A 27,971-nucleotide genomic window follows, 5' to 3' on the forward strand; every position below is an offset into this window, starting at 1 on the left:
GGCGTACAGAGGCCCATTATCAGCAACCATCACCTGTGTTCTAATGGCACGTTGTGTTAGCTATTCCAAGTTTATCATTTTAAAATGCTAATAGATCATTAGAAAACCCTTTCACAATTATTATATTATTAATTAAATGTTAGCACAGCTGAAAACTGTTGTCCTGATTAAAGAAGCAATACAACTGTCCTTTTTTAGACTAGTTGAGTATCTGCGGTATCAGCAAGTGGGTTCGATTACAAGCTCAAAATGGCCAGAAACAAATAACTTTCTTCTGAAACTCATCAGTCTATTATTGTTCTGAGAAATGAAGGCTATTCCATGCGAGAAATTGTTCAGAAACTGAAGATCTCGTACAACGCTGTGTTCTACTCCCTTCACAAAACAGCACAAACTGACTCTAACCTGAATAGAAAGAGAAATGGGAGGCCCCAGTGCACAACTGAGCAAGAGGACAAGTACATTAGAGTATCTAGTTTGAGAAACAGATGCCTCACAAGTCCTCAACTGACTAGCAGCTTCATTAAATAGTACCCGCAAAACACCAGTCTCAACGTCAACAGTGAAGAGGCGACTCCAGGATGCTGGCCTTCTAGGCAGAGTTGCAAAGAAAAAGCCATATCTCAGACTGGCCAATAAAAATAAAATATGAAGATGGGCAAAAGAACAGACACTGGACAGAGGAACTGATGGTTGCTGATAATGGGCCTTTGTAGATATTCCATTTAAATTAAATTAAATTCAAATAAAAAGCTTTTTACAGCTTCAACAGTTATTTACAACAATGTCTACACTGTATTTCGGATCAATTTTATGTTATTTTAATGGACAACAAAATGTTTATTTAAAAAAAGACATTTCTAAGTGACCCCAAACTTTTGAATGGTATTGTATGATACTATTGGACAATGTGCCTAAAAGTATCCAACCTGGCACTGCATTGGAAGGAATCCATGTGGTGCGAAGCCTTGCTGACGGTGGAGAAGTCTTGACTATATAACTGTCCGTGACAAAAACAAAAAAAAGTTCAGCAGCACTCATCCTGTAATCACAGCTACACCTAGTGGACATCGGCAGCAACTGCACAAAAAGCCTGCTTGGCAACAAGCATTACTCACTCGCCCCATCGCGCAGTTTTGACTGAATGGGGTACCGTACAGCTTTTGTCTGACTTTTCGTAGCGGGTTATAATTGACCTTAGCAGGTGGTATAATTAATGCAGCAGGTTAGGATAATTAGATTAAGAAAAGCGTTACATTTCAACTTTTGATGTTCATTTGACAAAAGCTTCTAGCCATAACCCTGTAGCACTGACTGGCGCATAGCATAGCGCAGCAACAAAGGCTCTTCTCCATTGTGGCCCTGCTGATGTTGTTGTAACTGTCTCGACTGTTCTCCGCCACGTTGTCTTGAGCCTCCCCTCTGGTGTCCAATGGACAGCTATTCTTGGAATAGAGTCTGTGTTCTTTCAAAGAAACGTGTCCTATCCAGCTCCAGTGGAGTCTCACCATGTATAAAGCGATTCAAGTTATGAAACAAATGCACTGTCAAAGCCAGGCCCCAGTGATTTTTCAGCTCACCAAATATGACCCAGACATCCACCTATGACATGATGAGTGAGGTCCATAGTGCTTTTGTTGAGTTTATTGTAGTTATTCATGTGACTAGGATAACATTTTTATTTATTTTTTAAAACACTTCCATTACCACTGATGCTGAGCAGACAGATACATACTGTATGTACAAAAACACACTGACAATGCTCTCCAATGATCAGAATCTTAATTGAGAGATTTACAGATAAAACATTAAATGAGTAGATCTCATCTATACAGTTACAGGACCTCCAAAGAGATTTAGATTAAGTCCCAAATGGCACCCCATTCCCTAGTGCACTACTTTTACCAGAGCCCTTGGGCCCTAAAAGTAGTGCACTTTATAGGAAATAGGGTGCCATCTGGGATACAACCACATACAGTACTGCCAAAGCATGATACAAGCAAGCAAATAGTGGTGAACCAGCCCTGCTTGCCAGGAATGAGGATTATATCATGTGACATGATCAGACTAACTCCCAGACTTCCAAGCAGCTTCCTGTGTCCCTCACAGTCAGTTGAGTCATCCCTGGGGTGTGTTCATTAGGCCCCCAATTGAATGGCTATCCGGAATTGCAAATGCTTATTTTCCTATTGCAAAACATTTTCTGCCCTAATGAACATGACCCAGTACACAGTGGGATGGCACAGACAAAGGTCCTTTTAACATGGAGACTAGGTGTTCATCCCAAATGTCATCCTATTCCCTATATGGTGCACTATTTTGACCATGGCCCATAGGGTAGTGCATTATATAGGAATACGGTGCCATTTGGGACTCTAACATGCTTTTTTTTTTTTATGTTACAGGAAAGCATAACGTTACATCATTTGGTTCAGCTAATCAACAGATGGTCCATTGGATGAAAAAAACAGAAAAAAACACTGACACTAAAATACAACATGAATGAGTAATTTTGTCCCTGAAGTCCCAGGACAGTGTCGTGAGTGCAACAAGGGTTTTTGCCTTTTCTCTGCCATGATTGGTGCAGAGGGAACCCAAGCGAGCACTTCCTGGGGTCACTGGCGCTTGGCCTTGTAGGGTCGCGAGCGTTTCCTGCGGTCTGGTTTCCTCTGTTTGTGTAAACGTCCGATGCTCACTCCCTGGCGACGACGCACAGAGATATTCTGCTCAACCAGACTGGCCAACATGCCTGCAGACAGAAAGCTGATCAGAGGACAAATAACAATGACTGAACTCCATTGATTTGATTTAAAAGAGGTTCCTGTAAAATTGCCTGAGATATATATAAAAACATTTCCTGCATGAAAACCCTTGTCAGAGAAGAAAAAGCATAATTTATTAACTACTCTCAACCAGCATGGGTCTCAGACTGCACAGCAGGCAGTAGGGGTGAAATATAGAGATGTGCCATTAGTTAATATGAGTGAAAGGAGAGAGGGAGGTAGAGGAAAAGACAGAATGTGCATGAAAATCCACCTCGGTTGCTATACCAAAGGAAAGAGGTGGCCTTACCTTCTTGTGCCAGCATGGATATGAAGGTGCAGATGAACTCGTCATAATTATGGGTCCTCCTCTGGTCATCAATCTGGTCAGAACATGGGTGAACATTGAGATTGGCACACCAACATACAAAACCCACACACAAAATGCAGAACAAACACACCCACATAGATTTGGAGGTCTGTGATTAAACGTTTTAATGGCTCTGCTTTAGAGCAACTACAATAACCTTGTATTTTTTCCTCTTCTCCACCTCCTCCTTTAGAAACACTTCATAGTTGGCGATGTCAGCCTCCACACACTTGAGCAGAGCAAGCAGCTCCTGCAGGAAACAAGTGAGAAACAAATTGTGACACACTCGAACTGAATTGAGAGCAATTCAAGGGCTTTATTGGCATGCCAATTATATGTTAACATTGCCAAAGCAAGTGAAGTAGATAAAAGTGAAATAAAACAATAAAAATGAACAGTAAACATTACACTCACAGAAGTTTCAAAAGAATAAAAGACATTTCAAATGTCATATTATTAGCAAATAGTTCAAGTACAGAAGGGAAAATAAATAAACATGGGTGTATTTACAATGGTGTTTGTTCTTCACTTGTTGCCCTTTTGTGGCAACAGGTCACAAATCTTGTGGTATTTCACCCAGTAGATATGGGAGTTTATCAAAATTGGGTTTGTTTTCGAATTCTTCGTGGGTCTGTGTAATCGAGGGAAATATGTGTCTCTAATATGGTCATACATTTGGCAGGAGGTTAGGAAGTGCAGCTCAGTTCCCACCTCATTTTGTGGGCAGTGTGCACATAGCATTTCTTCTCTTGAGAGCCAGGTCTGCCTATTGCAGCCTTTTTCAATAGCAAGGCTATGCGCACTGAGTCTGTACGTAGTCAAAGCATTCCTTAAGTTTGGGTCAGTCACAGTGGTCAGGTATTCTTCCACTGTACTCTCTGTTTAGGGCCAAATAGCATTGTAGTTTGCTCTGTTTTTGTTCATTCTTTCCAATGTGTCAAGTAATTATCTTTTGGTTCTCATGATTTGGTTGGATCGAACTGTGTTGCTGTCCTGAGGCTCTGTGGGGTCTGTTTGTGTACAGAGCCCCAGGACCAGCTTGCTTAGGGGACTCTTCTCCAGGTTCATCTCATTGTAGGTAATGGCTTTGTTATGTAAGGTTTACATTGTACGCTGGGGATATTTTTGCAGAATTCTTCATGGAGTCTCTCAATTTGGTTGGTGAGCGGATCTATAACTGTATTTTTAGCCAGATCCTATTTGGTATGTCAAATTTTATGTTCCCTTTGATGGCATAGAAAGACGATATCACTGATATGCTTCCATCTAGACACCGTTGCCCTAGAGCACAAAAAAAATGATGCATACCTCGGCCTAAATATCAGCGTCACAACGAGCTGTTGCCTTGTCGCTCAGCTCGAGCTGTGGCGCTGATGTTAAAGCCGAGGTATGTATCGTTTTTTGTGCGCGCTGGGGCAATGGTGTCTAGATGGTATTTGTGGTCCTGGGAACTGGACCTTTTTTGGAACACCAACATTTTTGTCCTACTGAGATTTCCAGTCAGTCCAGGTCTGACATAATCTGTGCAGAAGATCCAGGTGCTGCTGTAGGCTCTATCCTTACTCATTCCAGGGGTTTCATTTATTTGAACTCTTTTCTAAAATTATAGAAGAATACTTTAGACATCAAAACTATGAAATAGCACATATGGAATCATGTAGTAACCATATATTTTATATTTTGAGATTCTTCAAAGTAGCCACGCTTTGCATTGATTAAAGATTTCTACACTTCCGCATTCTCTCAACCAGCTTCACCTGGAATGCCTTTCCAACAGTCTTGAGTTCCCACATATGCTGAGCACTTGTTGGCTGATTTTGGTTCCCAAGCCATCTCAATTGGGTTGAGGTGATTTAATGCATTTGAATGCATTCCAGGTGAAGCTGGTTGAGAGAATGCCAAGTGTGTGCAACGCTTTCATCAAGGCAAAGGGTGGGTACTTTGAAGAATCTCAAATATTTTGATTTGTTTAACACTTTTTTTGCTTACTACATGATTCTGTTTTATTTCATCATTTTGATGTCTTCACTATTATTCTACAATGTAGAAAACAGTAAAAAACAGTGTCTAAACTTGACTAGTACTAATTATATAAACTCAGTCCCTTTTTCAGGACCCTGTCTTTCAAAGATAATTAAAATAACTTCACAGATCTTCATTGTAAAGGGTTTAAACGCGGTTTCTCATGCTTGTTCAATGAACCATAATCAATGAACATGCATCTGTTTGAAGATTCGATAAGACACTACCAATTTACAGACGGTAGGCAATTAAGGTCAGTTATGAAAACTTAGGACACTAAAGAGGTCTTTCTACTGACTCTGAAAAACACCAAAAGAAAGATGCCCAGGGTCCCTGCCCATCTGCGTGAACGTGCCTTAGGCTTGCTGCAAGAAGGCATGAGGACTGCAGATGAGCCCAGGGCAATACATTGCACTGTCCGTACTGTGAGCTGCCTAATACAGCGCTACAGGGAGACAGGATGGACAGCTGATCGTCCTCCCAGTGGCAGACCACGTGTAACAACACCTGCACAGGATCGGTACATCTGAGCATCACACCCGCGGGACAGGTACAGGATGGCAACAGCTGCCCGAGTTACACCAGGAACGCACAATCCCTCCATCAGTGCTCAAACTGTCCGCAATAGGCTGAGAGAGGCTGGACTGAGGGCTCGTAGGCCTGTTGTAAGGCAGGTCCTTACAAGACATCACTGGCAACAACGTCGCCTATGGGCACAAACCCACCGTCGCTGGACCAGACAGGACTGGCAAAAAGTGCTCTTCACTGACAAGGGGTCTCACCAGGGGTGATGGTCGGATTCGCATTTATCATTGAAGGAATGCACGTTACACCAAGGCCTGTACTCTGGAGCGGGATCGATTTGGAGGTGGAGGGTCCGTCATGGTCTGGGGCGGTGTGTCACAGCATCATCGGACTGAGCTTGTTGTCATTGTATGCAATCTCAACGTTGTGCGTTACAGGGAAGACACCCTCCTCCCTCATGTGGTACCCTTCCTGCAGGCTCATCCTGACATGACAATGCCACCAGCCATACTGCTCAGGAATGTCAGTGTTTTGCCATGGCCAGCGAGCCCGGATCTCAATCCCATTGAGCATGTCTGGGACCTGTTGGATGAGGCCTAGGGCCATTCCCCCCCAGAAATGTCTGGGAACTTGCAGTTGCTTGGTGGAAGAGTGGGGTAACATCTCACAGCAAGAACTGGCAAATCTGGTGCAGTCCATGAGGAGGAGATGCACAGCAGTACTTAATGCAGCTGGTGGCCACATCAGACACTTACTTTTGATTTTGACCCTCCCTTTGTTCAGGGACACATTATTCCATTTCTGTTAGTCACATGTCTGTGGAACTTGTTCAGTTTATGTCATGTCTCAGTTGTTGAATCTTGTTTTGTTCATACAAATATTTACACATGTTAAGTTTGCTGGAAATAAACACAGTTAACAGTGAGAGGACGTTTATTTTTTTTCTGAGTTTATCACCAGATGTGTTTCTAAGAAAGAGGGAAAGGACTTACTTTAGGAGAGTATTTTTCCCCAGATGGTTTGTTGCTTCCAACAGTTTCTGTGGAGATGACCTTTTCCATGCTGGGTTTGACCTCTGTTGCATCTCTGATCTCTTCCTCTTTCACCTCCACCGATGGTCCCTCCTTCCCCTCCTCCTTCACTCCGTCACCCTCTACTGCTGGATTGCTACCTTGCTCTTTTACCTTCTCTGGAGCGCCTGCCTTCTTCTCTTCAAGAGCTGTATCAGCTGTACAGGCAAGAAACAGACCTATTTAGCAGCTATAAACCAGACCTGGGTTCAAATACTCTTAAAATCTTTCAAATACTTTGAGTGTTTGCTTTAGCCTGCCTGGAATGCAATTAAGCACAGATAGTCTTAAAATAATTCAAATAGTGCTTGAACCCAGGTCTGGTTCCAACTCAGTGATATCGTCTTCCATATGCATCTCAAGAGCGGTGTGACTCTGGTATTAGATTAGTATAATCCAGGTATTAATATGGATAATGTAATTAGGTCTGAAGGTAAACAGATGCTCTTTGAAATGTAATTTACGATGATCTTAATCAAGTGCCCATGTTCGCTTCCCCACAGGTCCAATACCTCAATTTCAATCGCTCTCACCCACCCACGCACACACCCGTCCTTCCTCACCGGGTGGTGGTACAGTGTATATAACCCCGTCCTCCTGTAGGTGCAGCAGGGCGGTGCTGACGGAGGGCCCCAGCTCTCTGACGGCCCGGTTCTGTCTGGCATCCAGCCTCAGCAGACCCTCATCCTCCCCAAACAACACCCGGGACAGGTGGGATGCCACAGGGCTGGAGGGCCGCGTGGCCGCCTGGGAGCGGGCCGGGGAGCGCAGTGGTGAGTTGAAGGCGCTGCCGATCTCCGAGGCGGTGTCGGTGCTCTCGTTGCTGGGTGTGGGCGAGGGCTGGGAGGCGGCTGTGATCACGATGCCCCCAGTGCGGCCCTCGGTACGGACGGAGAGGGGCGTGGCCAGAGAGTCCTTCCTCTGGACTTCCTTCTTGAGTTTCTCGGCCAGGACGCCGAGTGCCAGCTTGGTCTCTACGCCGCTGCCTCCCCCGACACGGCCTGTACGGGAACGCAGCACCCCTTTACGCCTGAACCTACGCACACAAATACACGGACAAATGCCCAAACATAACCAATACATTTCAAGCACTCCAATTGCTTGGAAGAGAACATTTTGATCCTAGATCAGCACTCCTACACTGAGACGCTTTGTGAATACGGGCCCATGTGATGTGAAGGAGCTGACCTGGTTGGTGTGCCAAGCTCTTCCTCCTCTTCATCCTCATAGTCATCGTCATCAGAGTAAGGGGGCTGGGGCGCACCGGGCACCCGGGGACGACCCACCCCTGTCGCAAGGTCCTCATCCTCCTGTCAGAGAACAATCAGCGACCTTGCCAAGGCAAACATACAGTATTGGCTTCGAGTCAAATCCTAACTTGAGATAGGAGTATGTAAGTCAAGACTGTTGTAAAAATCATCATGCATTAGAGATTTGTATGGAAATGTTGAGTTATGTCACATCAAAACCCGTCCCCCCGACCTGCATGGGGGACTTGGCGTAGTTGTGGTTGTCCAAGAAGGCTGGTAGGCGAGGGACGATGGGGCTGGTGACAGGCTGGGAGGTCCCCGCTCCCCCCAATGGGGCAGCTGGCTTCCCCATGGCGTTCCCCTTGCCTGAGGAGCTCGGGACCAATTGGGACTGGGCTGCTGTGTCTGCACAACAGGGGAACACATGGTCAGAGTCCATGAATGTCAATGTACCAGTTGAAGCACATCATACCCTGCAACAGGCAGCATCCCAAATGACACCCTATTCCATATATAGTGCATTTCATTTGACAGGGCCCTGGGCAAAGGTAGTGGACAATAATGGCAATAGGGTGACTCATAAGACTCACATTCTCATGTCTATAAAGATAATCAACATTGGGGAGGTTCAGAGCTGAATTTAATACTTGTGGGAGGAGTCTGCTCAGCCCCCTGTGATGTAACAGGTTGAGGGTCCGCCTCTTCTTTTTTGATAGTAGGGGGTGTGTCATCTGAGGGGGAGGAGTCTGGCTTCTTCCTGTCCTGTACAAGCTCTGGCTGGGTGACCCGGATCAGCTGGGGAACAGGTCACACTCATATCAAGTCAATCAGACAGACATTGTGCATGTCTGTATATCTGTGTGTATGAGTCTATGGGTGCATTCATTTTAGCTAACCAAGGGCACCAGGCAAGCTAATGCACCCACAGACACATATAAACAGATATACAGACACGCACAGTCTCACTGGGCGGTATCAGTGGGCTCCGTTGTCTGTGTCCAGATCTACTGTAGCCACTCCAGAACCGTTTGATAGTTATGATTTCACACACACTTTAATCATTTTACAGGCACTCTTATCCAGAGCAATGAAGGTTAAGTGCCTTACTCAAGGGCACATTGACAGATTTGTTTTACCTAGTCGGCTCAGGGATATAAACCAGCAACCTTTCGGTTACTGGACCAACACTCTTAACCGCTAGGCTCCCTGCCACTGTGCGCTCACACACGCACACACCCCTGTGTCTCCTGACCTGCTGTAGACCCTCCAGTACCATCTGTCTGTTCCTCTTCAGGATCTCCAGTTTTGACTCATACTTCACCCTGCGGTCCGGAACCACTGCCATCAGGTTGAAGCGGATATCATGGTAGGGCTCTCTGGGAGGGGCGAGAAAAGTGTGTGTGAGAGAGAGCTAGAGTCTGAACATCTCATTCAGTGTTACTGAGGCAGGAGATTGGCCCCTGACTCACCCAGCCGTGGCCAAGCCAATCCTCTCCATAATGACCCGCCGTGCCTTATCCGTCCACTCCTCCTCCTCTCCCCATGGCCCTGAGAGAGCGAGAGAAAATTAAAGTGTTTACAATTGACCCCCCTCTAAAAACTGCTTTATAGAGCCCATGAGGTCACTGGAGTGTACACCTAGTGTGTGTCCCAAATGGCACCCTATTCCCTATATAGTGCACAAATTCTGACCCTAGCAGAACTGGCCAAGAGTAGTGCACTATACCTGGAATAGGGTAGCATTTGGGAAACAGCCATTGTAGTCTAACAGTAGTCCTCAGGCGTTATATCGTTATATTATAAAGCCACGCTGTAGATTAGAGAAGTCAAGGTACTTTGAAGGCGCCAGGCTGTCTCAACGTGAGTTAGTGGTACAATGCTGCTTCTCTAAGTCCATCACAGTTTGCAGTTCTTACCGTGGTCAATGGGGTACGCCTTGAGGCCGTCTAGCTCAAACAAGCGGTCTTTGATGGGCACGTAGCTGACAAAGTGGAATGCTTCCATGGTCCGCACGGCGCTAATCCCGTTCTGCTTCTCCGGCAGGTGCCTGGGCTCCGGTCTCCATGGAAAGAGAAGGAAGAGGTGTGAGAATTGGACAGAGCTGAACGTCGCTGGTAGCCCTTTCCATTCACTGCCCGCAACCAAAATCAAATCAAATCAAATGTATTTATATAGCCCTTCGTACATCAGCTGATATCTCAAAGTGCTGTACAGAAACCCAGCCTAAAACCCCAAACAGCAAGCAATACAGGTGTAGAAGCACGGTGGCTAGGAAAAACTCACTAGAAAGCAACCTTGTTCTGTACACCTCCAAAACAAAGGTCATGTGGTTTGATAAGAAGATTGCTGCTCCTCTCCCCATAGGTGTGATTACTACCTTTGAGGGTTTTGAGCTTGAGGTAGTCACGTCATACAAGTACTTGGGAGTATGGCTAGACGGTACACTGTCCTTCTCTCGGCACATATCAAAGCTGCAGGGTAAAGTTAAATCTAGACCTGGTTCCCTCAATCATCTGCCAAACTAACCCTGATTCAGATGACCATTCTACCCATGCTAGATGACAGAGACATCATTTGTAGATCAGCAGGTAAGGGTGCTCTCGAGCGGCTAGATGTTCTTTACCATTCAGCCATCAGATTTTCCACCAATGCTCCTTATAGGACACATCACTGCACTCTATACTCCTCTGTAAACTGGTCATCTCTATATACCCGTCGCAAGACCCACCGGTTGATGCTTATTTATAAAACCCTCCTAGGCCTCACTCCCCCCATCTGAGATATCTACTGCAGCCCTCATCCTCCACATACAACACCCGTTCTGCCAGTCACATTCTGTTCAAGGTCCCCAAAGCACACACATCCCTGGGTCGCTCATCTTTTCAGTTCGCTGCAGTTAGAGACTGGAACGAGCTGCAACAAACACTCAAACTGGACAGTTTTATCTCAATCTCTTCATTCAAAGACTCAATCATGGACACTTTTACTGACAGTTGTGGCTGCTTTGCGTGATGTATTGTTGTCTCTACCTTCTTGCCCTTTGTGCTGTTGTATGTGCCAAATAATGTTTGTACCTTGTGCTGCTGCCATGTTGTGTTACTAACATGTTGTCATGTGTTGCTGCCATGCTATGTTGTTGTCTTAGGTCTATATAGTGGTGTGTTTTGTCCTAGATTTTTTATTATTATTATTTTAATCCCAGCCCCCGTATGAGGCCTTCTGCCTTTTGGTAGGCCGTCATTGTAAATACGAATTTGTTCTTAACTGACTGACCTAGTTAAATAGAAAAATAAATGCAATACCAGTCAATCATGGTGGCAGTGCCACATTTGTATACAGCAGGGTTGTATTCGTTAGTGCACAGCATAGCAAAACATTTTGCAACGAAAAATGAAAACAATCGTTTCTTATCGGACAAGTTCAGGTAGGTCATTTCCTGTTTCAGTCTTTTCTTACGTGCCTAGTGAATAAAACCTAGTGCTAGACCCAGAATGAAGGGGCATACACAATAGGGAGTGGCAGGTGCAACAGTGCCCCCTACCTGGCATGGCTGTTGTGTGCTTTAGCCAGCTCTGGGGCATTTCCAATGGCGTAGCCTTTACTCTGAAAGAAATAAAATACCATAATGTAAAATTGATTAATCACAACACCACAGTAAAAATTGGAGAGAGGTGTGTGGTGTGTGTACACCTCACCTCTGGGCCGAAGCCTTTAGTGAAAGTCTTCATGCGACTGAGGGTAGTGCCCAACTCAACCCCACTACAGTTCAGGAGCACACTCAGAAGTGCATGGGTGGCGCAGGAGTTTGGGATCAGCTGGACACAAAAATAATAACTGAAAGGAACTCAATGGCATAAAAAGAAAAACAATGCCTTCCTAGGACACCGTCGGCACAGTAGGACATGACGGAATGCACCACTTTCTGACATCAATATACAGTGTCTTCGGAAAGTATTCATACCCCTTGACAAGTCCACATTTTGTTACAGCCTTACTCTAAAAAAAATATGTTTTATTATCCTCAGCCATCTACACACAATACCCCAAAAATCCAAAGCGAAAACATTTTTACTAATTTATACAAAATTTTAAAAAAAACATTTCAGAGCCTTTGCTATGAGACTCAAAATTGAGCTCAGGTACATATTGTTTCCACTAATCATCCTTTAGATATACAACTTGATTTGAGTACACATGTCGTAAATTCAATTGATTGGACATGATTTGGAAAGGAACACACCAGTCTATATAAAACGTCCTACAGATCACAGTGAAAATAAAAGGAAAAACCAAGCCATGGAGGTCAAAGGAATTGTCCGTAAGGCGCAGAGACAGGACTGTGTCAAGGCACAGATCTGGGGAAGGGTACCAAAACATTTCTGCAGCCCTGAATGTCCCCAAGAACACAATGTCCTCCATCATTCTTCCTAGAGCTAGCGGTCTGGCCACACTGAGCAATTTGGAGAGAAGGGCCTTAGTCAGGGAGGTGACCAAGAATGGGATGGTCACTGAAAGAGCTCCAGAGTTCCTCTGTGGAGATGGGAGAACCTTCCAGAAGGACAACCATCTATGCAGAACTCCACCAATCAGGCCTTTATGGTAGAGTGGCCAGATGGAAGCCATGCCTCAGTAAAAGGCACCTAACTCGCTTGGAGTTTGCCAACAGGCACCTAAAGACTCTCAGACCATGAGAAACAAGATTCTCTGGTCTGATGAAACCAAGATTGAACGTCACTTCTGGAGGAAACCTGGCACCATCCCTACGGTGAAGTATGGTGGTGGCAGTATCATGCTGTGGGGATGTTTTCCAGCAGCAGGGACAGGGAGACTAGTCAGGATTGAGGCAAAGATGAACGGAGCAAAGTACAGAGAGATCCTTGAAGAAAACCTGGCTTTGGGACAAGTCTCTGAATGTCCTTGAGTGGCCCAGCCAGAGCCCGGACTTGAACCTGATCGAACATCTCTGGAGAGACCTGAAAATAGCTGTGTAGCAACACTCCCCATCCAACCTGACAGAGTTTGAGAGGATCTGCAGAGAAGAATGGGAGAAACTCCCCAAATACAGGTGCGCCAAGCTTGTAGCGTCATACCCAAGAAGACTGGAGGCTGTAATCGCTGCCAAAGGTGCTTCAACAAAGCACTGAGTAAAGGGTATGAATACTTATGTAAATGTTTTTTTTAAATAAATTAGCAAAAATTTCTAAAATCCTGTTTCTGCTTTGTCATTATGGGTTATTGTGTGTAGATTGATGAGGAAAACATTTTGTTTTATACATTTTAGAATAAGGCTGTAACCTACCAAAATGTGGAAAAAGTCAGGGGGTCTGATAACTTTCCGAAAGCACTGTAGCCTCCCAGCATTCAAATATGTATTAAGGCAAACTGACTGCCCTGAACCGTACAGTGTAGTCAAGGATTAAACAGACTCACCTGGTGGGCAAAGAACATGTCATTAACAATGTCATCATCAATGACAGAGGTCTCATCCACCAAAGTGGAGACTTTCCTCCTAGACCTTCGCTCCTCGATCCACTTGAACAGGAAGATGAAGCCATACACAGGGCTGGGGGGGGGGGGGGTGATAGGAGTTATAGGAGCGGTCCACAGATTTGGGTCTCTCATACACAGTGGGGTTCATTTACATTAGTAAGGCTTTCAAAGAGGTTGTCAGTGTGAAATAGGGCTCTGGTCAAAAGTAGTGCACTATGTAGGGAATAGGTAGCCCTTGATCTTGAGTAAGTTCCATTACACATACCAATAATGCTACATTTACATGGTACACAGCAAACCAGATGTCTGTTTTCAACGACAGCATGACGGTAAATGCTGTCAAGGCTGGCAGTGGATGCTGGAGTTCAAATATCTGCCATAGCCTTGTTTTCTACCGGATGTTTGTTTACTGAAATCACCATAGCAACATACTGATTTTTATAACTAAACCAAGATAGACCACAGCCCGTTGTTTCAAATGGGAACAAATTAGTCATACTAGGCAGAAAAAGCAAAGAGCTGGTCAGAGCCAAGTACGAGCTTGAGTTAGGGAACGCCTACTTTGAAGTGCATGTGCGCAATAACTCAATTCACCTTTGCACTCCAAAACAAAAAATAAATAAAAATAGGGCACTTTAGCAAAGGGTCTACAAAATGCAAAGCAAAGTCTACAAAATGTTGTCCTCTCTGTTCATAACAGATTCTAGTTTTGGGAAGAGAACTCTATGGAGAGCAAATGTTCCATTGATGAGAAAATTTGCAGGATGTCGGCCAAAAGCCATCTCGTTCCAGCTTCTCCAACTGCGGGACACTTCGCTTCCTCTCACTACCATATTTGGCTCTCACTACCATATTTGGTAGTGAGTGGAAACGCCAAGAGGATGCTTCACATCTATACATCCGGTGAAATATCTGTCTCACTGCTCTATCTGTGCCGGCTTGCTTATGCAGTCACCGTCTTTCTTGCCCCGCTATGCTGACTTGTATGACGTTTTTTGCGACCCACATCTAAACACAGCATAAGTCATTGTACAAAAGATGCGTTTGTACAAGTAAGTTTTGTTAAGATGCAGTCTGAACAATTCATCCCAAAGGTGTTCGATAGAATTGAGGTCAGGGCTCTGTGCAGGCCAATCAAGTTCTTTCACACCGATCGACAAATCATTTCTGTATGGGCCATGCTATATGTAGGGGGAATTGTCATTCTGAAAAAGGGAAAGGGCCTTCCCCAAACTGTTGCCACAAAGTTGGAAGCATAGAATCATCTAGAATGCCATTGCATGCTGTAGCATTAAGGTTTCCCTTCACTGGAACTAAGGGGCCTTGCCCAAACCATGAAAAACAGCCTCAGACCATTACTCCTCCTCCACCAGATTTTACAGCTGGCACTATGCAATGGGGCAGGTAGCGTTTTCCTGGCATCTGCCAAATGGTGAGGCATGATCCATCACTCCAGAGAACGCGTTTCCACTGCTCCAGAGTCCAATGGTGGTGAGCTTAAAACCACTCCAGCCGAGGCTTAGCATTGCCCATGGTGATTTTAGGCTTGTGTGTGGCTGCTTGGCCATGGAAACCCCATTTCATGAAGCTACCGACAAACAGTTATTGTGCTGACGTTGCTTCCAGAGGCAGTTTGGAAATTGGTAGTGAGTGTTGCAAACGAGGGCAGATGTTTATTACGCGCTACAGAACTCAGCGGTCCCGTTTTGTGATCTTGTGTGGCCTACGACATCGCAGCTCCTAGACCAGTGGTTCTTAACCTGGGTTCGATCGAACCCCAGGGGTTTGGTGAGTCAGTCTCAGGAGTTCGGCGGAGGTCAAGACACACATCCGATTCATATGATTCGTGATGACACGCCCCGCTTGGCCATCATTGGCTGCAGGTGATCACGCTACATCGCTTGGCCTAACTGTGCTGCAGGGAATTTGGTGTGCTCAGTAGTCGACTTGTGACTGTCGTGATGGTATGTCTTGTGATTTCTTTCTTAATATTTTAATCCCTTCATACTTATGTCGAGCAAAAAAAGAAAGTGGTTGGACGAATATGTACAATATGGATTCACATGTATAACGGAACGTGATGGGAGTCAGTGTCCTAACTGCATGATTTGCAATGCCAAGTTGAGCAATTCTAGTTTAGCACCGGCAAAACTAAGAGAACACTTCCTTAAGCTGCATGGAGATGGAAAATACAAGAGCACAACGCTCACTGAATTCAAGGTGAAGAGAGCCAGATTCAATGAAAAGGCTACTCTGCCTGTTCTCGGCTTTGTACCCTTCAACAAACCGATCCTCACAGCATCGTACGAAGTTGCTTACCTGATCGCAAAGCAGGGCAAACCACACACCATTGGTGAAACACTCATAAAACCAGCTGTGTTGAAGATGGCGAATATCATGCTGGGAAAAGAGGCTGAAGTTAAGTTATCCCAAATTCCTCTTTCAAATGACACCATTAGCGACAGAATAGAGGACATGAGCAAAGACATCTTGGCTCAAGTAGTTGCAGATCTGATTTCATGCCCGGCAAAATTCAGCCTTCAACTTGACAAGACCACAGACGTTTCCAATCTAAGCCAGCTTGCTGTATTCGTGCGCTATGTGAAAGACGACGTGATAAAGGAAGATTTTTTATTTTGTAAGCCTCTTACAACAACAACTAAGGCAGCCGATGTGAAGAAACTTGTGGATGACTTCTTCAAAGACAACAATCTTTCGTGGGATATGGTTTCTGCAGTTTGTTCGGACGGAGCTCCAGTCATGCTGGGAAGAAAGTCTGGTTTTGGTGCGCTAGTGAAAGCCGATGCACCACACATCATTGTTACGCATTGTATTCTGCACAGGCATGCGTTGGCAACAAAAACATTGCCTCCAAAACTGTCAGAAGTATTAAAAATTGTAGTGGAATTTGTGAACTATGTGCGAACTAGTGCTCTGCGGCATCGCATCTTCAGTGAGCTGAGCTGTGTAAAGAAATGGGCTCTGAATTCGAGGTACTTCTGTGCCATTCTAACGTTCAGTGGTTATCCCGGGGACAGGTGCTGAATCGTGTTTTTGCCGTGCGTGTGGAATTAGCCCTGTTTTTGCACGAGCACCAACATTGTCATGCAGATTACTTCAAAAATTCTGAGTTCATTCTCATTTTAGCGTACATGGCCAATATCTTCGCAGCTCTCAATCATCTCAATCAAAAGATGCAGGGCGGTGGAGTCAACATCATCGAAGCGGAGGAAAACCTGAAGGCTTTTCAAAAAAAGCTACCGTTATGGAAACGACGAACAGAGAACAATAACTTCGCAAACTTTCCCTTGCTGGATGACTGTGTAAGTAAGATCGAAGATGTATCTGGAATCAGAGACATTTCTGTAGCTGCGGAACTGAAGCAAGCAATTGCCACGCACTTAGATGAGCTTGCAAAGTCTCTCGACGGATACTTCCCTACAAGAGAGTCCTATCCAGCATGGGTGAGACAGCCGTTCACGTTTAGTGTTGAGACAACAGATGTCAATGATGAATACCTCGATGAAATCATTGAAATTCAGCAGAGCCAGGTTCAACAGCAACTCTTCAGAACAACAACACTTTTAACGTTTTGGTGTCAACAAATGGTAACGTACCCTGTTATTGCTAAGAAAGCTCTGGAGATTTTCATACCGTTTGTTACAACATATCTTTGCGAGCAATCGTTTTCGTGGATGCTGGACATAAAAAACGAAGAAAAGGAACAGACTGTTGCGAAAATGACATGAGAGTGGCACTTGCCAAGGTGAAGCCGCGCATTTCTGAACTGGTCTCTGAAAGGCAACAGCAGAAGTCACACTGATTTGCAGTAAATATTAATTATTATGTTTTTGTTTTTGTGTGAAAATCATGTTTTGATGATTTTGTTCTTTGAACACAGTGATGTTGATGCACGGTTCATTTTGTGCACCAGTCAAATATATACCTATGTTTTGAATTTGAAAAAATAATTGTATTTTTCCAATTAAGAAGGGTTCGGTGAATGCGCATATGAAACTGGTGGGGTTCAGTACCTCCAACAAGGTTAAGAACCACTGTCCTAGACGTTTCCACTTCACAATAAGGGCACTTACAGTTTGACCGGGGCAGCTCTAGCAAGGCAGAAATTTGATGACCTGACTTGTTGGAAAGGTGGCATCCTACGAGGTTGCCACATTGAAAGTCACGGAGTTCTTCAGTTCGGACATTTATACTGCCAATGTTTGTCTATGGCAATTGCATGGCTGTGTGCATGATTTTATACACCTGAAATAAACGAATCCACTCATTTGCAGGGGTGTCCACATATATTTTAGTGTATACAGTTGAAGTCTGAAGTTTACATACACCTTAGCCAATTACATTTAAACTCAGTTTCACAATTCCTGACATTTAATCCTAGTAAAAATGCCCCGTCTTAGGATCACCACTTTATTTTAAGAATGTGAAATGTCAGAATAATAGTAGAGAATGATTTATTTCAGCTTTTATTTCTTTCATCACATTCCCAGTGGGTCAGAAGTTTACATACACTCAATTAGTATTTGGTAGCATTGGCTTTAAATTGTTTTTACTTGGGTCAAACGTTTCAGGTAGCTTTCCACAAGCTTCCCACAATAAGTTGGGTAAATTTTGGCCCATTCCTCCTGACAGAGCTGGTGTAACTGAGTCAGGTTTGTAGGCCTCCTTGCTCACACACACTTTTTCAGTTCTGCCCACACATTTTCTATAGGATTGAGGTCAGGGCTTTGTGATGGCCACTCCAATACCTTGACTTTGTTGTCCTTAAGCCATTTTGTCACCACTTTGGAAGTATACTTGGGGTCATTATCCATTTGGAAGACCCATTTGCGACCAAGCTTTAACTTCCTGACGGATGTCTTGAGATGTTGCTTAAATAGATCCACATAATTTTCCTACCTCATGAAGCCATCTATTTTGTGAACTGCACCAGTCCCTCCTGCAGCAAAGCACCCTCACAACATGATGCTGCCACCTCCGTGCTTCACGGTTGGGATGGTGTTCTTTGGCTTGCAAGCCCACTTTTTCCTCCAAACACAACGATGGTCATTATGGCCAAACGGTTATATTTTTGTTTCATCAGACCAGAGGACATTTCTCCAAAAAGTACAATCTTTGTCCCTATGTGCAGTTGCAAACCATAGTCTGGATTTTTTATGGCGGTTTTGGAGCAGTGGCTTCTTCCTTGCTGAGCGGCCTTTCAGGTTATGTTGATTTAGGACTCGTTTTTCTGTGGATATAGATACTTTTGTACCTGTTTCCTCCAGCATCTTCACAAGGTCATTTGCTGTTGTTCTGGGATTGATTTGCACTTTTTGCACCAAAGTACGTTCATCTCTAGGAGACAGAACGCGTCTCCTTCCTGAGCGGTATGACGGCAGCGTGGTCCCATGGTGTTTATACTTGCGTACTATTGTTTGTACAGATGAACGTGGTACCTTCAGCCATTTGGAAATTGCTCCCAATGATGAACTAGACTTGTGAAGGTCTAAAAAAAAAATTCTGAGGTCTTGGCTGATTTCTTTAGATTTTCCCATGGTGTCAAGCAATGAGGCACTGAGTTTGAAGGTAGGCCTTGAAATACATCCACAGGTACACCTCCAACTCACTCAAATCAGAAGCATCTAAAGCCATGACATAATTTTCTGGAATTTTCCAAGCTGTTTAAAGTAGAGGTCGACCGATCATGACTTTTCAATGCAGATAACGATTATTGAAGGACCAAAAAAGGCCGATACCGATTCATCGGCCAATTTTTATTTAACATATTTGTAATAATGACAATTACAACAATAATGAATGAACACTTATTTTAGCTTAATATAATACATCAATAAAATCTATTTATTCTCAAATAATGAAACATGTTCAATTTGTTTTAAATAATGCAAAAACTAATTGTTGGAGAAGAAAGTAAAAGTGCAATATGTGCCATGTAAAAAAGCTAACGTTTAAGTTCCTTGCTCAGAACATATGAAAGCTGGTGGTTCCTTTTAACATGGGTCTTCAATATTCCCAGGTAAGAAGTTTTAGGTTGTAGTTATTATAAGACTATTTCTCTCTATACCATTTTGTATTTCATATACCTTTGACTATTGGATGTTCTAATAGGTACTTTAGTATTGCCAGCCTAATCTCGGGTGTTGATAGGCTTGAAGTCATAAACAGCACAATGATGGAAGCAGAGCGAACAGCTGCTGGCAAATGCTCCTGCATTTGTGTGGTGTTTGAATTCATGCTTACGAGCCTGCTGCTGCCTACCACCGCTCAGTCAGACTGCTCTATCAAATCAGACTTAATCATAATAACACAGAAATACGAGCCTTAGGTCATTAATGAGAACTTGTTCTCAACTAGCCTACCTGGTTAAATAAAGGTGAAATAAAAAAAAGAAATGAATATGGTCAAATCCGGAAACTATCATTTCGAAAACAAAACCTTTATTTTTTTCTGTGAAATCCGGAAGCGTTCCGTATTTTATCTAACGGATGACATCCCTAAGTCTAAATATTGCTGTATGTCATAATTATGTACCATTCTGGCAAATTAATTACAGTTTTGTTAGATAGAAATGGTCTTCACACAGTTCACAACGAGCCAGGTGGCCCAAACTGCTGCATATAACCTGACTCTGCTTGCACAGAATGCAAGAGAAGTGACACAATTCCCCTAGTTAAAAGACATTTGTGTTACAAGGCAATATTAACTAAATATGCAGGTTTAAAAATATATACTGTATTGATTTTAAGAAAGGCATTGATGTTTATGGTTAGGTACACATTGGTGCAATGACAGTGCTTTTTTTTCGCGAATGCGCTTGTTAAATCACCCATTTGGTGAAGTAGGCTGTGATTCAATGATAAATTAACAGGCACGGCATCGATTATATGCAACGCAGGACAAGCTAGATAAACTAGTAATATCATTAACCATGTGTAGTTAACTAGTGATTATGTTAAGATTGATTGTTTTTTATAAGATAACTTTAATGCTAGCTAGCACCTTAACTTGGCTCCTTGCTGCACTCGCATAACAGGTAGTCAGCCTGCCACGCAGTCTCCTCGTGGAGTGCAATGTAATCGGCCATAATCGGTGTCCAAAAATGCTGATTACCGATTGTTATGAAAACTTGAAAATCGCCCCTAATTAAAATCGGCCATTCCGTTTAGTCGGTCGACCTCTAGTTTAAAGGCACAGTCAACTTAGTGTATGTAAACTTCTGACTTCCTGGAATTGTGATACAGTGATTTTGATAAGTGAAATAATCTGTCTAAACAATTGTTGGAAAAATTATTTGTGGCATGCAAAAAACGATAGTTTGTTAACAAGAATTTTGTGGAGTGGTTGAAAAACTTGTTTTAATTACTCCAACTTAAGTGTATGTAAACTTCCGACTTATACTGTATAGTGTCTTTCATATTAGCAATAAATAACTTTCAAAAAATAAAACTATAAATTGATACACCTTTATAGGGTTAGTGTTCCCACGCAGCAATGTTACAGCACGTGTTTACGGAAGACAGAGGGACCACCTGTGCTAGCTATCTATCTAGATAACTCTGAAACACCTGTGTGTAATGGAAGAAGGCCGCCAGAAACGTGTTGTCACTGAAAAATACTGTTGGCTATAATGACAGTTAAAACACTAAGTGTGTATTTTGCATTTGTGAAATTAAAGTAGAGGGCTTTATGTTTCTATAACCGTACAACAACTGTGTATCAATTCACGTTTAGATGGGAGTATTTGGCTGTTTTGGCAGACAGAGCCAGCCTACCTCTGAAAATAACATAAGGGTATAACGATAGGCTCCTTAAGAATACATCTTTGGCTAGAGAATAGGGTGCCATTTCAGATAGTGACAGTAGCCAGATTATCATGACTCCATACCTTGGACACTTGCTTTGTAGGTCGTATATCTCCTCTACCTGGACCCCCTTCACACCTACATTATAAACACACATGCAAAACACACAAAGGGATGCTCAAAGTATGTGCTGTTCAAACTTATCTAGTACATGTTACTTTAACAACCAGCCTGTCAAATCAACTCACCAAAATCCTCCACCAAGAGCGTGAAAAGCCCTGCAAACACCATAGAAAACCCACACGTTAATGAAGCGTTTAACACTATGGCATCGACCATAGAGATTATTATTCCTCCTTGTGCAACTGGCTAAGGAACAATATAGCTATTAACGTTAGTTGTGGTAATAACATACGACTATAACGTTAATTGCTATTATTAAACGTGTTGATGTGTTTAGTGACAGTAAAACATAGAATATAAAACATTTCGATTACAGATTAGATTTGACAACGAATTGGTTAATGTTAGCTAGCGTTAGCTTCTTACCCGGGTCACTCTCGAGCTCCAGCCACCCTTTGTTCATTTTTGCATGTACACACAGTCAATCGATATTAAATCTAGTCCGCCAGTCCATATTTATAGAATCACTACATATAGTTTATCCAATTAGCTAACGAAACGAAGAAAAATGCATTTCTAAAACGTCGTAGCTGGTTGAGAGATAAACACAAAAGAATGACAGCTCGGACGCCTGAAATCTACGTAATTTAGATGCGACTTCGATAGAGTCGCGTTCAAGAGGGTTTCCACTAGATAGCCGACCTAAAATTGCTCTATTATACAAATTCATGAAAACAAAATGTGCTTTTTGGTCTTAATATAAGGTTAGGGTCAGGTATACGGTTAGCGGTGTGGTTAGGTTTAAAATCAGATACATTTTAGAAATAGACGGGGTTTAGACAAAAACAGTACAGTGGTTTAGCCATAATTATGACTTTGTGGCTGTGGTAACTAGTGACGACCGTCATTCAATCCATTTATCCAGCAGATGGAGCCATAATATACTTTCTCGTGTGCATTTATAGGCAAATTACATAAATGCTCTAATTACTATGCTATTATCATTGAGTCAATTATTTCGTGTTGCTAGGTACAACACAAACTTAAATAAAATAGGAATTTTGGGCCCTGCCTGAAAGCAGTTTTGGGCTGCTTTTAAACTGTTTTGGGGAATTCGAGTGTTCCTCCGGAACTATGTTCTGGCGTGTTGTTTTTCCATGCGTGTAGGGAACATTGTTACTGTTACCCTTGAAGAAACTGTGAGGGGGGAATCAAAAAATAGCTAGCTACACTGTTTATTAAAAAAAGATTAATCATTAACATATCGTCACTATTTCCTAAGGGAATGCAAAATGTAAGTACATAGTTTGGCACCTTTTTGTTTCGAATTTAACTTGTTTTTCAGTAACATAAGGGGCTTTCTAGATTAGCCATCCCCTGGACAATAGACGTTGGCTGAGAACAGCGATTTGTATGCTAACATGATGCTAGCTCGCTAACAACAAGCTAGCTGCTCAATCACGCACGAACTAGCTACTATCTGGCTGTATTTAGTACGACTTGTTTGTTCATATTCATAGAAATCGTTCAGATTTAGCTAGCTAACTAATTGTGGCAAAACAAAATATAGTAGATAATCTGGTTATAGTTATCGCGGTAGCTAGTTTACCCAGCCTTAGAATAATACTGTCTTTTGAATGGGCACGGTAGCTAGTGCTAACGTTAGCTAACTAGCTATTTCTTAGCAGTGTTCCAACCCAGATTAGCGTTAAAAAAAACAGTATCTGATTTGCTTGCTAATATTCGTAGATTCTACATTTTTTATAATGTTGATGTTCGCTAACGAATAACATATTAAACGTTAGGAGGGTGGGTACAGAAAACAAGTAAGCCAGGTATCGGCTACCTATTTATGGCTGTTCGTCATAGCCACTTACAGAAGCTAGAGTTGGATACAATATTTTGCATTTATTTAGCATGTTTATGTAACACACTGCACTATGGCTCAGTAGTAGTGTGTGGGAGAGGAAGTTATGTTTTCTTAAATCTAAATTCAAATAACACACAATTATTGCCTTGGGATCATAGTTTGATATGCAGGAGGATAGGTATTATTACATGCTGCTCAGTGTAGTGGCCATACAGTTGATATTTTGTAAGCAGCTGTGCAGGAATGTATAAATATTTTATGCTGGACATGCATGTATTATTGAAAACCTTATAATGTATCGGCTGACTCTATCTGGGTTCACCATGGATACCGATCACAAAGAAACTGAATGTTGAGATTCTTGAGTTTGAGATCTGCGATCTGTGATTCTGACTGACTGTGCTGCAGCTTTCTTCCTCTGTCAGATTTGACACTATATTTTGTTTTTTTTACACAAGGTTTTCACCTCTAGTGTTCTCTCAATCAGCTCTGGGCCCCTATCCACAAAGCTGGTCTATGAACAGTTTAGCCTTTTATATAATAATTTATGAACAGTGGGAACCTGATCCTAGATCAGCACTCCTAAATACAGTCCCTGTTAGCCTACATAGAAAACCTGAATAACACAGCTAGTGAGATATATATAGGCAATTCCACGGTAACATAATTATGATTTGACTAATTTGTCACTTTAAAATGCATGCCAAACAAAAGCCATTGCTTTTAAATTTTAACAAATCATACAACTTCTCTACTGTGTTGTCCAAACTTGTGAAACATAGACATCTATGATTGGTTCAGATTCGGTCTGGTCAGGGCTGACACCAGATTTCAACTACTTTTCAGGATGCTTGTTACAGTAAATGAAATGAGGGTAGGTGACATTAACTGGTGAGTGAGTGAGTGAGAGGGAGGGAGGGAGGGTTGTCCAGACTGTTTTCACAGTCTTGCTTTGAGCGCCAGATGACAGAAATAGAAGAAGAAAAAAACTTATGAGCTGAACATAACAGTATGTCAGTGGGAGGACAGTGGCAAACTGGTTTGTGACGACTATGATTTCCCATTGTAGCTAATTCAATGCCGAAATTCTGTTACTGATTTTGGGGGGGAAATTAGAGTTTTAATCACTTAATAATTCCTAAACAAACTTGATGTCAGGTCCCCTGAGTGGCGCAGCGGTCTAAGGCACTGCATCTCAGTGCTAGAGGCGTCACTACAGACCCTGGTTCGATCCCGAGCTGTATCACAACCGGCCGTGATCGGGAGTCCCATAGGGCGGCGCACAGTTGGCCCAGCGTCGTCCGGATTAGGGGAGGGTTTGGCTGGGGTAGGCCATCATTGTAAAATTAGAATTTGTTTTTAACTGACTTGCCTAGTTGAATTAATAAATAAAAAATCTGTAAAACACTAGAACTAACTTCTGTTACTTCTGTGAACTTTCATTATCCTCCACGAGGGAGAGAAATTAGAACATTTCTGAGACATGGGTTTTTGGTAACAGAATTACAAGGCACAAAGCAATGTTTCTTAAACTTACTGAAGGCAAATCATTTATCCCCAACTAACTGAAGGCAAATAATTTATCCCCTTTACTTCAACAATGTGTTTCTAATATCTTAAATAAAATACATCTCTGCATTATACAAGCCTCCTTTTATGGTTTCTAGAAACGTTTGCAAATGTATTGAAAATGAAATGCAGAAATATCTCTGTTTATATGACTATTCACACCCTTGAGTCAATACATGTTAGAATCACCTTTGGCAGCGATTACAACTTTGCACACCTGGATTGTACAACATTTACACATTGCTCTTTTTTAAATTCTTAAATCTGGTTGTTGCTCATTTCTAGACAGCCATTTTCAAGTCTTGACATTAATTTTCAAGAAGATTTAAGTAAACTGTAACTAGGCCACTCAGGAACATTCGGTGTCGTCTTGGTAAGCAACTCCAGTGTATATTTAGCCTTGTGTTTTAGGTTATTGCCCTGCTGAAAAGTACATTTGTCTGTTGGAAAGCAGACTGATCAAGGTTTTCCTCAAGGATGTTGCCTGTGCTTAGCTCTATTCCATTTATTTTAATTTTTTTTTAAACTCCCTTGTCCTTGCTGATGACAAGCATACCCATAACATGATGCAGCCACCACCAGACTTGAAAATATGTGGAGTGGTTACTCCTTGATGTGTTGGATTTGCCTCCCAAACATAATGCTTTGTATTCAGGACATAAAGTTAATTTCTATGCCACATTCTTTGCTGTTTTTTTAATTTATTGCAAACAGGATGCATGTTTTGAAATATTTTTTTTATTCCATACAAGCTTTCTTTTCACTCTGTCATTTAGGTTAGTATTGTTGAGTAACTACAATGTTGTTGATCAATCCTCCGTTTTCTCCTATCACAGCCATTAAACTCTAACTGTTTTAATAAAGTCACCATTGGCCTCACTGAAATCGAAGAGCGGTTTCCAGGGTCTTTAGTGAGTTAGGAAGGACGCCTGTATCTTTGTACTGACTGGGTGTATTGCTACACTATCCAAAGTGTAATTAATTGACCTCACCATGCTCAAAGGGATATTCATTGTCTGCTTTTTATTTTATTTTTACCCATCTACCAATAGGTGCCCTTCTTTGCGAGGCATTGGAAAACCTCCCTGTTTTTTTGGTTGAACCTGTGTTAGAAATGTACTGCTTTACTGAGGGACCTTACAATTATTTGTATGTGTGGGGTACAGAGATCAGGTAGTCATTACATTTACATTTAAATCATTTAGCAGACGCTCTTATCCAGAGCGACTTACAAATTGGTGCATTCACCTTATGACATCCAGTGGAACAGCCACTTTACAATAGTGCATCTAAATCTTTTAAGGGGGTGAGAAGGATTACTTTATCCTATCCTAGGTATTCCTTAAAGAGGTGGGGTTTCAGGTGTCTCCGGAAGGTGGTGATTGACTCCGCTGTCCTGGCGTCGTGAGGGAGTTTGTTCCACCATTGGGGGGCCAGAGCAGCGAACAGTTTTGACTGGGCTGAGCGGGAACTGTACTTCCTCAGTGGTAGGGAGGCGAGCAGGCCAGAGGTGGATGAACGCAGTGCCCTTGTTTGGGTGTAGGGCCTGATCAGAGCCTGGAGGTACTGAGGTGCCGTTCCCCTCACAGCTCCGTAGGCAAGCACCATGGTCTTGTAGCGGATGCGAGCTTCAACTGGAAGCCAGTGGAGAGAGCGGAGGAGCGGGGTGACGTGAGAGAACTTGGGAAGGTTGAACACCAGACGGGCTGCAGCGTTCTGGATGAGTTGTAGGGTTTAATGGCACAGGCAGGGAGCCCAGCCAACAGCGAGTTGCAGTAATCCAGACGGGAGATGACAAGTGCCTGGATTAGGACCTGCGCCGCTTCCTGTGTGAGGCAGGGTCGTACTCTGCGGATATTGTAGAGCATGAACCTACAGGAACGGGCCACCGCCTTGATGTTATTTGAGAACGACAGGGTGTTGTCCAGGATCACGCCAAGGTTCTTAGCGCTCTGGGAGGAGGACACAATGGAGTTGTCAACCGTGATGGCGAGATCATGGAACGGGCAGTCCTTCCCCGGGAGGAAGAGCAGCTCCGTCTTGCCGAGGTTCAGCTTGAGGTGGTGATCCGTCATCCACACTGATATGTCTGCCAGACATGCAGAGATGCGATTCGCCACCTGGTCATCAGAAGGGGGAAAGGAGAAGATTAATTGTGTGTCGTCTGCATAGCAATGATAGGAGAGACCATGTGAGGTTATGACAGAGCCAAGTGACTTGGTGTATAGCGAGAATAGGAGAGGGCCTAGAACAGAGCCCTGGGGGACACCAGTGGTGAGAGCACGTGGTGAGGAGACAGATTCTCGCCACGCCACCTGGTAGGAGCGACCTGTCAGGTAGGACGCAATCCAAGCGTGGGCCGCGCCGGAGATGCCCAACTCGGAGAGGGTGGAGAGGAGGATCTGATGGTTCACAGTATCGAAGGCAGCCGATAGGTCTAGAAGGATGAGAGCAGAGGAGAGAGAGTTAGCTTTAGCAGTGTGGAGCGCCTCCGTGATACAGAGAAGAGCAGTCTCAGTTGAATGACTAGTCTTGAAACCTGACTGATTTGGATCAAGAAGGTCATTCTGAGAGAGATAGCGGGGAGAGCTGGCCAAGGACGGCACGTTCAAGAGTTTTGGAGAGAAAAGAAAGAAGGGATACTGGTCTGTAGTTGTTGACATCGGAGGGATCGAGTGTAGGTTTTTTCAGAAGGGGTGCAACTCTCGCTCTCTTGAAGACGGAAGGGACGTAGCCAGCGGTCAGGGATGAGCGAGGTGAGGTAAGGGAGAAGGTCTCCGGAAATGGTCTGGAGAGGAGGGGATAGGGTCAAGCGGGCAGGTTGTTGGGCGGCCGGCCGTCACAAGACGCGAGATTTCATCTGGAGAGAGAGGGGAGAAAGAGGTCAGAGCACAGGGTAGGGCAGTGTGAGCAGAACCAGCGGTGTCGTTTGACTTAGCAAACGAGGATCGGATGTCGTCGACCTTCTTTTCAAAATGGTTGACGAAGTCATCTGCAGAGAGGGAGGAGGGGGGGGGATTCAGGAGGGAGGAGAAGGTGGCAAAGAGCTTCCTAGGGTTAGAGGCAGATGCTTGGAATTTAGAGTGGTAGAAAG

The 27,971-nt window shown here is 43.4% G+C and overlaps 2 protein-coding genes across 3 annotated transcripts in view; one reads left to right on the plus strand and one right to left on the minus strand.

Annotated features, from left to right (window-relative positions):
* Positions 1-1,629: 1,629 nt before the first annotated feature.
* On the minus strand, positions 1,630-22,094 carry LOC115143108 (ubiquitin carboxyl-terminal hydrolase BAP1-like). Of its 2 annotated transcripts, none has more exons than XM_029683201.2 (17): positions 21,865-22,094; positions 21,564-21,593; positions 21,399-21,453; positions 13,430-13,562; positions 11,695-11,814; positions 11,541-11,602; positions 9,916-10,058; positions 9,469-9,547; positions 9,252-9,375; positions 8,647-8,794; positions 8,232-8,404; positions 7,938-8,059; positions 7,283-7,785; positions 6,672-6,907; positions 3,290-3,382; positions 3,073-3,145; positions 1,630-2,749 (listed from the first exon to the last, which is right to left on the minus strand). In XM_029683201.2, the coding sequence occupies exons 1-17, from the start codon at positions 21,899-21,901 to the stop codon at positions 2,616-2,618; spliced, it is 2,265 nt and encodes a 754-aa protein (XP_029539061.1). In that variant the 5' UTR covers positions 21,902-22,094; the 3' UTR covers positions 1,630-2,615. The 2 variants fall into 2 exon arrangements, with proteins under 2 accessions (XP_029539061.1, XP_029539069.1); XM_029683209.2 differs by having other exon boundaries at positions 7,313-7,785; positions 21,865-22,093.
* A 531-nt stretch (positions 22,095-22,625) lies between these two features.
* LOC115143127 (helicase ARIP4-like) overlaps positions 22,626-27,971 on the plus strand; it is a 34,993-nt gene continuing 29,647 nt past the window's right edge. Inside the window, exon 1 of the mRNA XM_029683239.2 lies at positions 22,626-22,732. The gene's annotated coding sequence lies outside the window, so the exon portion shown is untranslated. The remainder of the gene's footprint in view (positions 22,733-27,971) is intronic.

Source organism: Oncorhynchus nerka, linkage group LG2, assembly GCF_034236695.1.
Source record: "Oncorhynchus nerka isolate Pitt River linkage group LG2, Oner_Uvic_2.0, whole genome shotgun sequence".
Taxonomy (NCBI): Eukaryota; Metazoa; Chordata; class Actinopteri; order Salmoniformes; family Salmonidae; genus Oncorhynchus; species Oncorhynchus nerka.